Raw genomic sequence first — 17,514 nt, forward strand, 5'->3', positions numbered from 1 at the left:
AGAGACACACACAGAAGCTGAAGCAGGCTTCAGGCTCTGAGTTGTCAGCACAGAGTTTGACGTGGGGCTTGAACTCAGGAGCCGTGAGATCATGACCCGAGTCAAAGTTGGACGCTCAACTGACTGAGCCACTCAGCTGCCCCTAGAACTCTTAAAGAAATAACCAAATGTTGCCTTCCTGTCTGTGTCTTCTCTCCTTTCTCCTTTTCTTCATCCCACTAGCTGACAGTTATCAAAATATAGCACTTCATTCAGCGTACAGAATAAGCAAACAAAAGTCGCGCCCACATACAAAATATTTTGACAGGATCAACGATAAGATTAAATACATTCATAACATTTGCCCACTTAACTTTTTTTTTTAAGCTTATTTTTATTTATTTGAGAGAGAGAGACAGAGAGCATGTGGGGGAGGGCGGAGAGGAAGACAGAATCCCAAGCAGGCTCCACACTGCCAGCACAGAGCCAGACACAGAAACTCACAAACCGTGAGATCGTGACCTGAGCAGAAACCAAGAGCCAGATGCTTAACTGACTGAGCCACCCAGGTGCCCCTGCCCATTGCACCTTCAAAACAGATGCAAACAGGAAGCTGAAAATAAAGCATACAAAAAAATTAAATTAAAAAAGAAAAAGAGAGGAAGTGATAATGGTCACGGATATCAGGTGGCAAATAGGAGAGCTCCTTAAGGAGTTCTCGCAATAAGCTAACAAAGCAAGATCACTGTTGTGGTGCTGTGCTCAAGCATGAATGCTTAGTGAGAGTCGGGAGCCAGCTCTACGGGTCTACCTGAAGAGCTGGTACAGTAGATACGGACTGGGAAATGCGCCCAGGCCCCTGAAACTGACACAGCAACAGCACAAGATAAGCCCCAATACATTTTGAATTTATGGAGCCAGGACTTGATGGCCTGAGGCTGCACGATTCAAATCTGTTCTTATACTTGAAGCCAAGGTGGTCTGCCCTGTTCTCTCCCCTCTAAAACAAAACAAAACCAACCACCAGGTACCACACTACTGACAGAAGATCTGTGATGGACATTTTGCAGTTAAAAATGGAAAGCTGGGTTACTTTCTGACGTGGCAGCTGTCACCAGTGTGGAGAGCTAAATAATAGGAAAAACATGACTCCCTGTCTGAGGCACGTCTGTACTGAGGTTTAAGTGTAGGAGGAAAAGTCCTGGTCTATTCTTAACGAGAACAGTGGTGATGATATAAAAAGCAGCTTTTATACAGGATCTGCAAGGGCAGTGGCTCCAAGCTGTACTCTCCACTCCTGCCAGCCACCCTCTGTGACTTGTTATTTACCCAGGACCCATATTTAGGTGACTCACTCTAGAACTATCTCTACACAATACCCCAGGACTTACTTGTCAAAATCAACAAGATATCAAGGTACATTCCTAATCTCTTCTGATAAAGAATTTCTGCTCAGGATTACACCACTCAGTAAATTAACAAAAGTATGCACAAATACTTTAGGTTAGTAAGCAATCGAAATACACATCACAAACAATAGGCATTTTTTAAATAATTTTTTTAATGTTTATTTAATTTTGAGAGAGAGAGAGACAGAGAGAGAGACAGAGAGAGAGAGACAGAGAGAGAGAGAGAGAGAGAGAGAGAATGAGCAGGGAGGGACAGAGAGAGAGAGATACAGAATCTGAATCAGGCTCCAGACACTGAGCTGTCAGCACAGAGCCTGATGCGTGGCTCAAACTCGTAAACCGCAAGATGGTGACCTGAGCCAAAGTCAGATGCTTAACCGACTGAGACACCCAGGTGCCCCGGGGGGGATTGTTTTTTAATGGCAAGATCCCTGTGAATAGTACAGCCTATTGGTTACCCAAGAGTCTGGAGTGGGATGGTTCTAACTCAATCCTATCTTCCAGTTCATAAATTCTCTCTTCTGGTATATCCAATATACTAGCAAGTAGTGAGTTTTTAAATTTTAATCTAGAAGTTCTGAGATTTTATCCAATCTACCGTGTCACTTTTAAAACTTGTGATTTGAAGTCTGTATCTGTTGCTCCTGCTGGTTCTTTTTCATATTGCCTTGTTTCCTTGTGCACCTGGTTTTTTGTTCACTACTTGCTAGTTTTTGCTCTTGAAAAAATTTGAGAGATTCTCTGAGGCTTAAGGAAGATGTGCCCACCTTAAACCAAGTTCTTAGCATGAAGCTCCTTTTCCAACTCAAGTCATGAATACAAACAGTCAGACTGCAAATCTGTGTCAGTTAGTCTAAGGCCACAACTCTCCCCCTTCTCCTTTTCCCCCGGCTTTTCTGCTTGGCTCTGAGAAGCCTTCTCTTCTCGGGGAGGAGGAGCAGCTCTGGCTCTGGTTTGCTCTTACACTGAGAGTGAGCCCTTCAGGCTTCCAAGATGATATGGAGAAGATCTCCACGGAGACCTTCTACGTTAGGAGGACGTCCACATCATTGATAACGGTGGCACAGGCAGATGGCTATACCTACTTCGTCAGGAAGAATGAGCTTTGGTGTGCCAGATATTCCGCTTTCCTCTCTGTTGCAGGAGTCCACCTAAAAATGGTTCTAGGAGATTCCCATTGTCTTTTTAACTCTTCAAAGCATTTGCGATGGTTTTTAAAGTATTTTACCTCGCATTTTTCAACAGAAGAGTTGGTGCGAATAACCTAACCTGCTGTCACTAGAAACTAGAAGCTGGTGTCCTAATTAAATCTTGACTCTCGCTACTTGGCTAACTCTGAGATCCTGGGCTAAAGTTATTCCACCTTTGGTTACCTTATCTGTAAAATGAAGACAATGATAATATGTATGCTTCATGGGGTTGTGTGAAGATTAAATGAATCCATGCAATGTACTGGATTCGATACCTGTCACATGGTGAATGTGACTTCTACAAGTTCCACCTCTGAACATGCCTGTAAATTGTTAGCAGTATTATTTTTTAATGACTTAGGACCTTAAGAAAGCTGCCCTTTTTCCTAGTTATCATTTTCTTACACCACACACTTTAGATTATAGAAGAACGAACTGAGATTGCACATGCAGGGCTAGTTCTTTGAGTTATTTTCTTTTCAATATCTGAGCAGCCTCGCTGACTGTATTTGAGTAATCTGGGGGCCTTCTATGCCTTATAATGCACGTAGGACACTTAACCTAAGAAGTTAAACACTCTGTTTGTAATCAGCGAAAAGTCGTCTTTGGAAGGCAGCTTTCATGAATGAACTCATTCGTTTCGCAGGGTGTGAAGGTCTGGATACAGAGAATGAGCAGAATAAACACTGCCCCTCTGGAGATCGCAGTCTAGATCGGGAGAGACCGACAAAATCTGGACAGAGTGAGGGGCACAGCAGTTAAAAGTACAGTCCCTGTGAGTACTTAGGTTTGAACCCTGGTTCTGCCACTCATTATATGTATGAACTTGAGTAAGTTACTCAACTTCTCTATCCCTGTTTTTCACCTGTACAATGAGAATGATATTATTTACCTGATAGGGTTGTTGTAAGGATCTAAAGCATTAATATACGTAAGAGTTTAAAAGAGTGACTGGCACATGCAGCTAAATACTAGCTCTTATTATTTGTCATTACCACTGTATGAATATAAAGTAAGAAAAATGGATGTAAGGGTATGATACTAACTCATCTCTAACTGTATATTCTCACAACTTATCATTTGTCCTCTACCGCACTTCCTGTCCCCAACTATGTCTCCTTACCTTCTATTTCTAATGTCTCAGCTCAACCCTCCACAGTGATCTCTTCTATAAGTACCCTTTCACATACTGCTTTACATCAAATTTGTACACTGTATGACTTCTTACTCTCTAAATGTATATTTGATGCAACATAAGTCTTTATTACATCACACATAATGTGGCCACATACAATGCCACACTTCTTTTTTTTTTTTTTTTTTTTTTTAAATTTTTTTTTTTTTCAACGTTTTTATTTATTTTTGGGACAGAGAGAGACAGAGCATGAACGGGGGAGGGGCAGAGAGAGAGGGAGACACAGAATCGGAAACAGGTTCCAGGCTCCGAGCCATCAGCCCAGAGCCTGACGCGGGGCTCGAACTCACGGACCGCGAGATCGCGACCTGGCTGAAGTCGGACGCTCAACCGACTGTGCCACCCAGGCGCCCCTACAATGCCACACTTCTATTCTTGCCCACATCGTAGGAGGATTTGAGTGGTTCCACCACAACCTGGCTGATGGCATGAAAGTGCTCAGTAAATACTGGTTGATTAACTCAAGGTACTCAGTTTCAGATACAGCTTTCACTGGCATAGACCAGAGGCTGGCAAATTTTTCCTGTATGTGACCAGAGAGTAAATATTTCTCCCTCTGTGGGCCATATGGTCTCTGTTGCAACTGTCACAGGGACTCCACTCTGCCACTGCAGTGCTGAAGCAGCCACAGACAACCCCAAGCAAAAGGTCGTGGCCATGTCCCAATACAACTTTTGCTTCTTAGACAATTTGTTTTAGTTTGAAATACTTATGGATTCACAAGTTGAAAAAATATATACAGGGAAGTTGTGCACACTCACCCAGGTTCCCCCAATAGTTTTATAGTACAGTATCATGGTGTATCAGGCAGGGATTAATACCCAGAACAGAATAACAAATGTTATTTCCATCTTTCCCCACTCCCAACCTCTAATCTCACACCAATTAGGTAAGTACGCGGTCAACGAGAGCCTCCTGAGTTATCAGGCTATCACTCTTTGTTTTATAGGTATCTTATGCTTTTTACAGCTTGAACCACAAAGCTGATGACTAGAATTCACTCACCCAAGAAGCAAAGCAATTTTAGCTCTGCCAACCTTAGCTAACATTTCATAATTTTAATCCTCACATATTCAATTAATAGATGGATGCATCACACTCATCCATAAAGCAAGAGGAAAAAAGGTAATTTCTTTAATGTACACCTGGGAAAGACGACTGTAATCTAGATTTGTACATTCAAACATAACACAATTTAATTATTAGAGCAATTTAAAGCTACTAAAAACATGACAGGTAGAAAACATGGTGCGTAGATAGAAGATGTTTCTTTTCTTTATTTTAGAAAGAGGGAGTGAGCGTGAGCAAGGGAGAAAAGCAGAGAGAGACAGAGAAGAGAGAATCATTAAAAAAATGTTTTTTATGTTTATTCATTTTTGAAAGACAGAGAGAGACAGAGCACAAGCAGGGGTGGGGTGGTGAGAAAGGGAGACACAGAATCTAAAGCGGGCTCCAGGCTCTGAGCTGTCAGCACCAGGGCCCAATGTGGGGCTTGAACTCATGAAGCACAAGATCATGACCTGAGCCGAAGTCGGATGCTCAACTGACTGAGCCACCCAGGCGCCCGAGAAAAGAGAATCTTAAGCAGGCTCCATGCTCAGTGTGGAGCCTGACAAAAGGCTCGATCCCACCACCGTGGGATCATGACCTGAGCTGAAACCAAGTCAGACACTCAACCGACTAAGCCACCCAGGTGCCCCAAAAAGTTGTTTCATTTATAATCTTATTCCTTAAAAAAAATTTTTTTTAACATTGATTCTTGAGAGACAGAGAGAGAACTGAGTAGGGGAAGAGCAGAGAGAAAGGGAGACAGAGACTCTGAAGTGGGCTCTGCAATGTCAGTGCAAAGCCTGACATGGGGCTTGAACCACAAACTGTGAGACCATGACCTGAGCCAAAGTTGGATGCTCAACCAACGGAGCCACCCAGGTGCCCCTATTCATTTTTTTTTTTTTTTTAACCACAGCATTCCATATTCTTTCAAAGACTGAAACTATGGGATCTGGTAGGGATTTATTAATGGTTTGGGTTTTTTTTTTTAAGTTTATTTATTTTGAGAGAGAGAGAGTGAGCACGAGCAGGGGAGGGGCAGAGAGAGAAGGGGTGGGGAGAGAAATCCCAAGCAGGCTCTGTACTGTCAAAAGAGTCTGATGTGGGACTCAAATCCACGAACCGCATGATCAGGACCTGAGCTGAAATCAAGAGTCAGACGCTTAACTGACTGAGCTACCCAGGTGCCCCAGGATTTATTAATTGTAAAGGTGGCTCACCAATCTCAGCTAACCTGGTAGAGCCAAGAGGGTGATTATGTTTTATGAAAACAGATACGATGACTTCAGGGGTTAATATTTTTTTTTCACATTACTTAGAAAAATGAGAAAGAATGAATTTTCTTTAAAAACCAGGCAGAACAAACATTAACTATTCTGGTATTTCAATATAAAAAAAATGGTTTGCACTGTTCTGAGAAGAAGATTCAGAGTGACATCTTTTTATTATCAAGATAATATATGAACTGAGAGTAAGATCCAGGTTTCCATCCAACTAATGTGTTTAACGTCATATAAAGACCATGGAGTTGGGGCACCTGGGTGGCTCAGTCGGTTAAGCGTCCGACTTCAGCTCAGGTCATCATCTCAAGGCTCGTGGATTCGAGCCCCATCTCGGGCTCTGCACTGACAGCTTAGAGCCTGGAGCCTGCTTCAGATTCTGTGTCTTTCTCTCTCTCTCTGCTCCTCCCCCACTTGCATTCTGTCTCTCTCTCTCTCTCTCAAAAATAAACATTAAAAAAAAAAAGACTATGGGAAGTAAAACAGACTAAATAAATCTAGAATCCTCATTAAAAAAAATGACCTTAAGGTGTTAAAACAAAACTTGGCTCCAAAATGATACTAGATAACCTTCCTGCTTGTCTCTCCCAATCACCCACTCTTGAAATGACTGTGGAAATTAATTATAGCATTTGTGCCCCCCAAACTTCCCTTAGTTAAAAGGTAGGAAAAAGGAAAAGGTCTAAGTCAAGTCCAGCTTGGGTCTTTGAAACAGCTCTATGCTTCTAATTTTTATACTTGGTAAATTTATTTCAGAAGAGTTAATAAATTATCTTATGACAGGAATGAACCCAACAAGTAAACAGAATAAGTAAACAGGTGTATAAGTTCGAAAAAAAATTTCCTGCTAAACCTTTACATTCAGAGATCCATAAGTAAGAGCTGATCACATCAATAATTTAATTCTGATCCAGTGACAAAGCATGTTTGTATTTCTGGAAAAAACAGCCAATCTTATTGACTGACATTTTGGGATACTTGAGGGTTAATTAAATAAGCAATGTGGCAAAGCGGCCAATGTGCTGTAAGGTGCAATTTTTCTGTAGGATTAAACTTCAAAACTCAGCAATTTCACCCTCGAACCAACTAGTTAAGTCAACTAAGCAGATAAGTTGGTAGCTCCTGGATAAAATCTAATGCCTTTTAGAAAGACTTAAAAATCAGATCATGACTGGATTGACTTTGTAATTTATGATCTGTTAGGATAAAGCTGTGGAATTAATTCAAGAATTCTACATTACCAAGTACATAAAGATAAAGATGTTGGTTTTAAATGTTATTTTTGCATAAGTTTACTTACCGCCATATAAGCATTTGTTCCAACATACGTCTTGGCTATAGAATTCACCAGCTATGAGACAAAACAGTCTGTTAGAACAATATAAAGATAATGTGGAAATAAAATGGGCAATTATTCCTCATTTAACCTACAATCATCATTTCTATAAATCAACTAAAAATTATGTAAAAGGGAACAAATTTATCTACAAAGGCATTAAAAATGATTAAATCTCTCTTTTCTTTTGAATGTGATTTCCAATTTAAACAAGCACAGCATTACAGTTTATAGCAGATAACCTTAAACAATTCACTTAAGCAGGATGCTTATCGCTTTAGTACCCCAAACCCGCCTGATATAAAAAGTCAATTTGAAGTAGAATTTGAACACACTCATTTTTCAGTCAGATGGCTCAAGATGTGAATGGCGCCCATGCATTGCTAGAATGAAACGGGCACTAAATACGCTGGAGGGATAACAGACTTTGACAACTCATAATACAACGATGACCTTCGCTTTGGTCTTCGTGTTTGGCTGGGAGTAAAGGTGGCTGCAATTCAAATCAACATCACAGCACGCTCGTGGGTCACTATCACCGGGGTTCTCAGGGGAGGCCCAAAATGGAAATTAATTAAAATTTGTGCTGCACATTGTAATGGCCCTCCACCATTGTTCCTCCCAATATTAATTTTTATTGTGGGCCAGTTGGGCTCCCCAGGCACAGCTCCCACTCTGCCCTCCCTTTTGTCTGGTCAAAACGCTTTCATATCAAAGCTGCATCTCAATGAAGTTTGCTATTCGTAAGTAGTAATTACAATATCAGCAGTTTTTACTGTCATTAAACAATGAACAATCATATTCTGATGAAGGAAACTCGCTCGGAGATTAAAAATGAATAACACGCTCCCAGCCGAGGAGAAGATGCAGAGTTCTGTTTGTCTGGCAGCGAGGTGATTTTTCAATCCGAAGAGTGGACTGAAAATAAAAAGTGAATGTTGCAGACAGGAGAGCAGATTGGGAGGAAAAAGAGACCTACCTGAGTGCTAACTCCAAAATCACACAGCTTGACCTGTCCTCTTGTGTTTACTAGCATATTGGAGGGCTTCACATCTAGAAGGGGACCAAAAAAGTCCATATAACTAAGTCTGTATCTACAGTGCACGTTTAAAAAAAGCACACATGCACACCATACCATATTGCAGAAATGACATCATCTGTTCAACCCGGAATTCTAATCACAAATTTAATGCAAAGCATTTTATCTGGAGGCAAAATGTAAGGTCCTAACTCCTTCACTTCCAACCATTTCTGGTTTCTATGGAAGCAAGGGTTTATTTCAAGTGAAAGTCAAATAAAACCTTGGCTTCCAACAACAGTAAATACATCCATCATCCTATCCCCAGGCTTTCAGGAAAAGTAGGTAGATAAGAAAATGTAATCTTGCAAAGAATTTGCACAAAAAGGTTTGGATTTGCTGTTGATGTGAAACTACTCCTCCCATCTAAGAAGCAGTAAGGCCAACGGGAAGCCTATGAGAAAAAAAATCATTCATATGTTGCTGGTAACAGGACATATCTATATGAAACAATGACAAAATGAATGCACTATTGCTATCTCCTGGTTTTATGTGACAAATGCTACTTCCGATAACACTCACAAATTGGTCTAAAGGCGAGGGTAGATGTGTGTGCATTTCTCCTTCTCTCCCCTTACATCACTTTTGACTGCTGTTATAGTTAACAAAAGAATTGACATAGCTTTTGCCAAGGCAGTCAGTTGCTAAATAATAACACAAAGGGTTTCTGTGAAGCATTGTCAGTGACAACAATGAGCCATTTCAGGAATTCCAGGAGCCCACAAAAACCATCCAAGCAGGATAAGAGCACACCACTGTTGACGGTACAGAATAGCACCTGCTTCAACATTTCATCTTCAACTGCGAAAGTGGTCTGGAACAGACAACTTGTTATATTTAATACATCATACAACCTGCATTATCCCAAAACTGAACAAGAGACTCAACTTTTTATGTAACATTTTTAAAAGACATGTGAGTATTCTCACCCCAAGCCTTCACTTTGCAAAAGAGTACCCTAACAAAGTATCCTGCCAACAGTAGGTACTTAATCCAAACTTCAAGTTCAAACTCAGTAAACAATTACTGAACTCTACTTACTATGTGACAGGCAATGTGCCAGGCACTTTCTCATACATGTGCTCATTTGGTGTCACCTGGCTGACACTAGAATGTAAATGGCATGAAGGCAGGGACTTTGTTTCTTTTACTGACTACTGTATTCCCAGCCCCTAGAATAGTTTCAGGCATATAGCAAGTGCTTAATAAATACTTGTTGAATGGATGAGAGAATAAATGAATGGAAACCATAAACACAAAGCATTATTTTACGCTGATGATTCTATTTCAGTGATCAGGGTTAGCTATAGAACATGTCTCTGTCGCATGACCTTCATACCAGATATACTATGTACTATCTTTAGGGGCACTCTCTCTATGAAAACAAGTTAGCATGCCTACGGCTGGTATAGGTTCTTTTCCCAACTAGTCTTTCTGCCTCCAACCTTCCTCAATTTGAACATAAATCTTATACACCATCGTATTAAATATCTACTTTTACTACCTCATTTCTCTTCTTGGTGAGGAAGTAAAATATTCCCTGACCTCCCCCGCCAACCTGAATGTGAACTCCTAGTTAGCACAATACATACACATTACAGCACCATTAGACATTCAATAAATGTTTGGTGAACTGAAAGAAATGTTAGACTCCACATATGCGGGTCTTATTTTCCAAATCCAATTCTCATTAGAGGCACTCAACTTAGAATATTTTTCTTTTGGACAACCTACTCTTTTATATATTGACATCTTTAAACCCCTCTTAAGCTGCCACATCAGATGGAGACAGTTAATGAACAAATATTTTGAGCTCCTGGAAGATGGAGCTGCCTGGAAATCATGAGGTATGCCAAAATTAACAGATCTTTAGCTTTAATCAGATACACTTTTGACTTAAGTGGATCAATAGAGAGAGAAACAATAAAACAAGAGAACTGCTAGATTATACTCTAAAAGGCAGGTGTAAATAACAACTTCATTGCATTTTTCAGCTAAGGACATCATTTTAAACTTACATGCCAGCCTGCTCTATGACTTTTGCACATTCACCTCTCAGCCTAGTTCTCAGGAACACTTTATATGTGAAAGCAGTAAACACCAGTCATCCTCATGTCAAGCTTTGTACTCCACCTGACCAGTTTAATCATTGTCTCAATGGAAACAAAACCCTCCATCACCAAGCCTTTGTTCATGCTGCGTGTTCCCCTCTCCCTTCCGCTCCCAAGTTGAGAAATGCTTCCTCGATATGTCCTGACTGAATCTTGCCCATGTTTCAACTCAAGAACCCTCTCTCCCTGTTGCCTTAACTACTCAGGTCAACAAAGTCATGGCTTCCTCTGAACTGCTAACGCATTTACTGTCTGTGCCATTTGTTTGGAACTAAGCATGTGACACTGTTTGACTAGTAGTTATTTACCATATTTACTGGTGGAGGTGTCACCACCCCAAGTAATAAGTTCACAGGGTAGGAAAATGCTTCACACATCCTTGTGTGCATCCCTTCCGACAACAATGTCTTGATCACTGGTTAATGGCTTGTTAAACAATATACTAAATTTGCTAAGTACTCCCCTCGCACTAATATCTGGAGACATCACTTGAACATAACGGACTCCTTTAAACAAAACCAATGGATGTAGGCTAGGAGGCAGAGGATCTGTGTTTTGGTCTTTCTGGCCCTGCCACAAACTTGGCATGTGAATTTCACCAGGCAGGTGACGTTTTAATTTCTACCACTACAGGGAAATAGTAATAGCCATTCTGCCAATCTTAAAGAACTGTGGGAACTGGATGAGATAATAAATAAACTGCTCCCCCCACCCAAAGGAATGTAAAACTGCTTTTAAACTGTCAAATATTCCATAAATACAAGGTACTATTATCCATTGGTAATCAACCTAACTGTTATACAACAACAAGTGGGGTATTTTGACATATTTAGGAAATAGCTTGTTGTTACTGCAGCAAGTTTTACCTGTATTTGAGTAAATGCTAGCTGAAAGAAGGTAATTCCCAAAGTGTAGTAAGTAGAACTATAAAACCAATTTAATGTTTATGAGGATGCATTCTGGTCAGATCATGCGCACACATTCTTCAACAAGGCTACTGGTCTCTCTGTGCTTGCCTATTACAGTCTGTGTTAAACACAGCAACTAAAGTGATCCATTTATTATTTTTTTAATTAAAAAACAATTTTTAATGACACTTTTTTTTTAATTTTTTTTTCAACGTTTATTTATTTTTGGGACAGAGAGAGACAGAGCATGAACAGGGGAGGGGCAGAGAGAGAGGGAGACACAGAATCGGAAACAGGCTCCAGGCTCTGAGCCATCAGCCCAGAGCCCGACGCGGGGCTCGAACTCACGGACCGCGAGATCGTGACCCAGCTGAAGTCGGACGCTTAACCGACTGCACCACCCAGGTGCCCCTTAATGACACTTTTAAAACTAAATCACCCCATGTCACTTCTCTGCCTAAAACCTAAAAGGGCTTCCTACCTCAACACAAAACACGGCCCTACAATCCTCATGATAGTCTCTGAGGCTGTCTCTGAGCTGGTCCCCGCTAACCCTGTGCTCACACCCTTCCTATTCCTCTCTCTGCCCAAGCTGCTTCCTTTCACTGGCCTCCTTGTTAGACTTGTTCCTGCTTTGGGGCTCTACCTCCCTGGAATACTCTGATCCCATACATATATATGCTCAGAGCTTGCTCCTTCATTTCCTTTAGGTTTTTAACTCACACGTAAAGAAGCCTTCCCCAGTCACCCGGTATGAACAGCAATCCCTTCCCACCCCAGACATATATGTAAATCTGTTTCTCAGTCCCTCCATCTCGAAGGGAACCTACACAAACACAGAGAGTAGATGTTTGATCACTACTATACCTAGGATGGTGTCTGGTACTGACAAGAAATGATAGTTGTTGAACAAATGGTGAATGAATGATATTGCTACTAAACAGATGGACAAACATGCCCATCCAGAGAACTTGGCCTGAGAAGGAGCTAATCTTTTCCCACCTAATGGCATATACATTTCACTACTAGTGAATACATTTTTAAATGACATTTTTCATTCTGGAAAGAATCCACAGTTGTTCAAAAACACTTATTCAACAAGTATTGACTGACACCTTAACAAGTGCCTGATATGGTAAATGATGTGGAGAGAAAATGAGTCAGACCCTATCTCTGCCCTTCAGGCCAGTGCAGACTGAAGACCTGTTGGTATATTCTTTTACCAAAATAGAGCACATGAGATTTCAGGAAAACCACACTGCTTATGTATAATCTAAATGGGATTCTCCTCCTGAACAACTGGTATGCTTCCTATAATAAAAACAATGAGAATTATATAACTAAAGAGCTCCCAAGCTTGGCTGTGCATAAAACCCCACACAAAACTGAAAAAACAAACAAACAAACAAACAAACCCACAAACAAACCACAAAATTCCAAAACCAACTTTTTTGAGTTTCACCTCAGATCTACTGAATCAGAAATCAATCTAACACAGCCTGGTCTTCAGAAAAGCATTTAGAAAAGACTAACATAACCTGCTATATTGCTTCCAACTTATCTGCTATACAGTTAAGAATATCTGAAGAGAAATTTCTTCTCTACTTTTAAATATCGATTTTATTCATTAAAAAAACAATTTTATTGCAATCATTTTGAACTCTGAGTGTGACAAATGTAAACATCCATGTATCCACACCACAATCAAGATATGAAACATTTATGTCACCCCAAAAAGTTCCCTGAGCCCCTTCATAGTCAACTCCTCTCTGACCCCTGGCAACCACTGACTGGTTACTGTTGTTACAGTTTTGCCTTTTCTACATACATTATAAATCCCATAATATGTTGGTTACTGTTTAGATGGTATATCTGTCATTAGCATTCAAAGTTGATATGCTGCAGACAGTACACAGTTGGGTCTTGCTTTTTTAACTACGTGACAATTTGTGCTTTTAATTGGAAAATTTAGACCATTTACATTTAATGTAATTATTGATATGGTTGAGTTCAACCTTACTATCTCACTATTTGTCCCATCTGTTCTTAGTTTCTTTTTTTCTTGTCTCCTTGCTTTTTTTTGGATTATTTGTGTGTGTGTGTGTGTGTGTGTGTGTGCGCGCGCGCGTGTGCATAAAATGAATCCACTGATCTCCACCATGGGCTTATAAGCCAGAGGCTGGCAACCTTTTCTATAAAAAAACATATTTCAGGCTTTGAAGGCCATATGGTTTTTGTTATAACTACTCAATTTTGCTGTAGTGTAAAAGCAATCACAGGCAAAACATAAACTAACGGGCATGGCTGTGTTGCAACAAAATTTTGTTTATAAAAACAGGCAGTGAGCCAAATAGCCTGCAGGCTAAAGTTTGCCAGCCCCTGTTTGAAGCTTTTTTTTTTTTTTTACAGCTGCTCTAGAACTTGCAGAATGTTTAACTTCTCACAGTATACTTTCAAGTAATATTTGGATATTTCATTTATAATGTAAGAACTTACAACAATACACTTTCATTTTTTCCTTCCATCCTTTGTGTACTGTTACATATCTTTTTTCTACATATGTTATAAGCTCCACAATTTACTCTTTATTTTTGCTTTAATCTTTTAAAGACATTTAAAATTGATAAAAAAAGTCTTTTATAATATCTACATGTTCACCATTTCTATGCTATTTATTACTTTGTGTAGGCCTAATCATGTATCTGATACCATTTTTGTTCTGCCTCAATAACTTCAACATTTTTTTATAATGTAGGTCTACTGGCAATAAATAAAAAATTTTCTCTTCTTTGTTTGCCTAGAGAAGTCTTATTTGTTAATTTTGAAATGTATATTTAGTAAACAGAACTCTGGATTGATAGGGTTCCCATCCCTAAACATTTTCAGGGTGTCCTTCCATTATCTTCTGGTTTGCATAGCTTCAGACAAGAAGTCTGCTGTCATTCTTATTTTATTTTATTTTTGTTCTACTTGTTTTCTCTGAATTATTTTAAAGATTTTTTAAATCACTGGTTTTTAAATTTTTTATTTTGTTGCATTTTGGTATGGTTTTGTGTTTATCCTGGTTAGGGTTTGTTGAACTTCTTAGATCTATGGGTTTATGGGTTTCATCAAATTTACAAAATCTGGAGTCTATTTTTTCAAATTATTTGTTGTTCTTTTTTTTCTCTCCTTTCCTTCTGAGACTTGAGACTCCGTTACACATATATCCTAGATTTCCTGATACTGTCACAAAGGTCACTGAGCCTGTGCTAATTTTGTTTTTTTTTTTGTTTTGTTTTTTGGTTTTTTTTGGTCTCTTTTGCTCTTTTGTTTTTTTGTTTTTAGTAATTTTGGATAATTTCTGTATTTCTAACATCAAGATCACTGATCGCTTTTTCTGTGTGTCTAATCCACTGTTAAGTCCATCAAGTGAAATTTCTATTTTAGATATTTATTTTTCATCTCTAGATGCTCCATTTGATTCTTTACAACTTCCATTTCTCTCCTCATAATGCTCATGTTTCCCTTGAGATCCTTGAAAATACTTATAACATTTATAGTAAATGTTCTAAAGTCCTTATCTGCTCAGTCCATTATCTAAGAGTGTAGGGGTGAGGGGTGCTGTTTACATTAATTTTTTTCCCTCCTGGTTATGATCTTTCATCCATTATCAGAAAAATTCTTTGTTTACCTACTAATTCTTATTCAGATGCCAGATGTTGCGAATCTTATGTTATTAAGATCTGAATTTTGTTGTAGTCCTTTAAAGAGTGTTGGACTTGATAACAGCAGGTAGTTACCTTATTTGCAGATAGCCAGATCATGTTGAAGCTTATTTTAGACTCTTTATTCATGGAGGGCCTAGAGTAACCCCTACTGTAGGGTTAGTTTAGCCCCACTATGAAAGCATGACCCTTTTCAAAAGTCTCTCTTGAATGCTCCAATGTATTCAACAATGTCTCCCCACTCTAGCTGACTCAGATTTTAAAAATTCTGAACTTTGTATAAGCTTTGGGAATTGTTTAGCTTATAGTTCCCCAGAAATATTCTTTCCAAGACAGTACTTTGTCTAGCTTTGTAACACTTCACCCTACAAATGCACAGAATATTTGGCTAACAACTTGAGGAGACCCTAATACAATTTCTTGAGTTCTTTTTCTGCATAATTCCTGCCTCTGTAGGGCTCTTCCCTGTAAATTCTAGCCATTTTGCTTTCTTGACCTCCAAACTCGGCCTCTTCAGCTCTTCATACCTTTGGGCTCTGTCTAGGTGCCCTCTCCCTAAGCTCCACTCCAGAAACTGCCTCAAGCAGAAAGCTTGGGGGATTATAGAGCTCACTTCATCTGTTCACCTCTTCTCAGGGATCACAGTCCCGCAGTGCTTGTTATCTAATGTCTGAAAACAGATGTTTAATAAACTTTGTCCAGTTTCCTAGTTGTTTTTGGTGGACGGTTAAGTCCCATAGCAGTGATTCCTTCCTGGGCAGAAGTGGGAATATCTCTTTATTTAAAAATTCTTGTCTTTTCATCTTTTGTTCATTGTTTTGACCTGATGTTGTAAGTTGTCTTAATTTTTGTTTGTTTGTTTGAGACAGAGTGTGTGAGTGGGGGAGAGGGCAGTGGGAGAGAGAATCTTAAGCAAGCTCCATGCTCAGCACACAGCCCAACAGAGGGCTTGATCCCATAACCATGGGATCATGATCTGAGCCAAAAATCGAGTGTTGGACACTCAACTGACTGAGCCGCCCAAGATCAAAAGTCACGTGCTCTTCTGACTGACCCAGCCGGCTGCCCCTCAAAGCCGTTTTTGAAATAAGGAGGGTATAATATTAGGGCTTTATTTAGTTAGGCTAAATCTTAATTCATGTGGCAGAATTTGAAACAAATGTAATCTCTTTTAAATGTTGGAATGAGGATCGCTCCTTCAATTTAAGTTTCACTTCAGCCGAATAAGATATTCCACCTTGTATCTGAGGTATCAACAATCCTAGTATACAGCCACTGAACATATTACTTCCAACCTAACACTTAAAACATATGAATTCAGCAACTCTCAAAAACAGCTCCTGGAATACTGAAGTGATGTTTTCAACCTTATTCCAAGCCATAAACATGACAGATTAGGCAGAGAGCTTCTTTTAAGTAGTTATATCTATGCTTATTAAACATTTTGTAATGTTTATTTTTGAGAGAGAGAAACAGAGCATGAGCAGGGGAGGGGCAGAGAGAGGGAGACACAGAATCCAAAGCAGTCTCCAGGTTCTAGCTAGCCGTCAGCACAGAGTCCAGTACAGGCATGAACTCATGAACCGTGAGATCATGACCCGAGCTGAAGTCAGACGCTTAACCGACTAAGTCATACAAGCACCCCTCTATGCATATTTTAATGTAGTCTCAAGTTATAAGAAACAAACACCAATTGAAAGCATACAGTTTTTTATTCAGCTCACTTAAAAACACCATAGCCTTTCTTCTGTAAGCAAAGCACAGAAAAGACGAGTCATTAAAGTGAGTGATTATAAATGGCAATCATCAGGGCAGATGTAAGTCATTTTGGTTTAATCAGGCCATTAATTATTAGGGTTTATCAATTAGTTTTATTGAAGGCAAGGGAGCTTAAATGAATAGTAGAGCATTGATTTTAACTGAGACATTTTCTCAAAGAAAATACAAATGAAGTGTGTAAAATTACAGGTCCTTTTCATACCACTAAAAAGAAATAAGCTTCAGGGCGCCTGCGTGGCTCAGTTGGTTAAGTGTCCAACTCTTAATTTCGTCTCAGGTCATGATCTCAGGGTTCATGGGTTTGAGCCCCATGTCAGGCTCTGTGCTGTCAGATTCTCCAATAGAGCATCTGGGATTCTTCTCTCCCTCTCTCTCTGCCCCTCCCCTGCTTCCTCTCTCTCTCTCTCTCTCTCTCTCTCTCAAATAAATAAATAAACATTAAAAAAAAAAAGAGAAATAAGCTTCATCTATTGTAAAACAAAAGGCTTTGGT

The 17,514-nt window shown here is 39.6% G+C and overlaps 1 protein-coding gene across 6 annotated transcripts in view; it reads right to left on the reverse strand.

Moving 5' to 3' along the window:
• The window catches only part of MAP2K5 (mitogen-activated protein kinase kinase 5), a 273,046-nt gene that overhangs the window by 110,911 nt on the left and 144,621 nt on the right, over window positions 1–17,514 (reverse strand). For all 6 annotated transcript variants that reach the window (XM_043555086.1, XM_043555085.1, XM_043555088.1 and 3 more), the window contains exons 14-15: window positions 8,419–8,492; window positions 7,404–7,454 (exon numbers count right to left, since the gene is read on the reverse strand). In XM_043555086.1, coding sequence (XP_043411021.1) covers window positions 7,404–7,454; window positions 8,419–8,492 — 125 coding nt within the window. The remainder of the gene's footprint in view (window positions 1–7,403; window positions 7,455–8,418; window positions 8,493–17,514) is intronic.

The sequence above is a fragment of the Prionailurus bengalensis genome, chromosome B3 (genome assembly GCF_016509475.1).
Source record: "Prionailurus bengalensis isolate Pbe53 chromosome B3, Fcat_Pben_1.1_paternal_pri, whole genome shotgun sequence".
Lineage (NCBI taxonomy): Eukaryota > Metazoa > Chordata > Mammalia > Carnivora > Felidae > Prionailurus > Prionailurus bengalensis.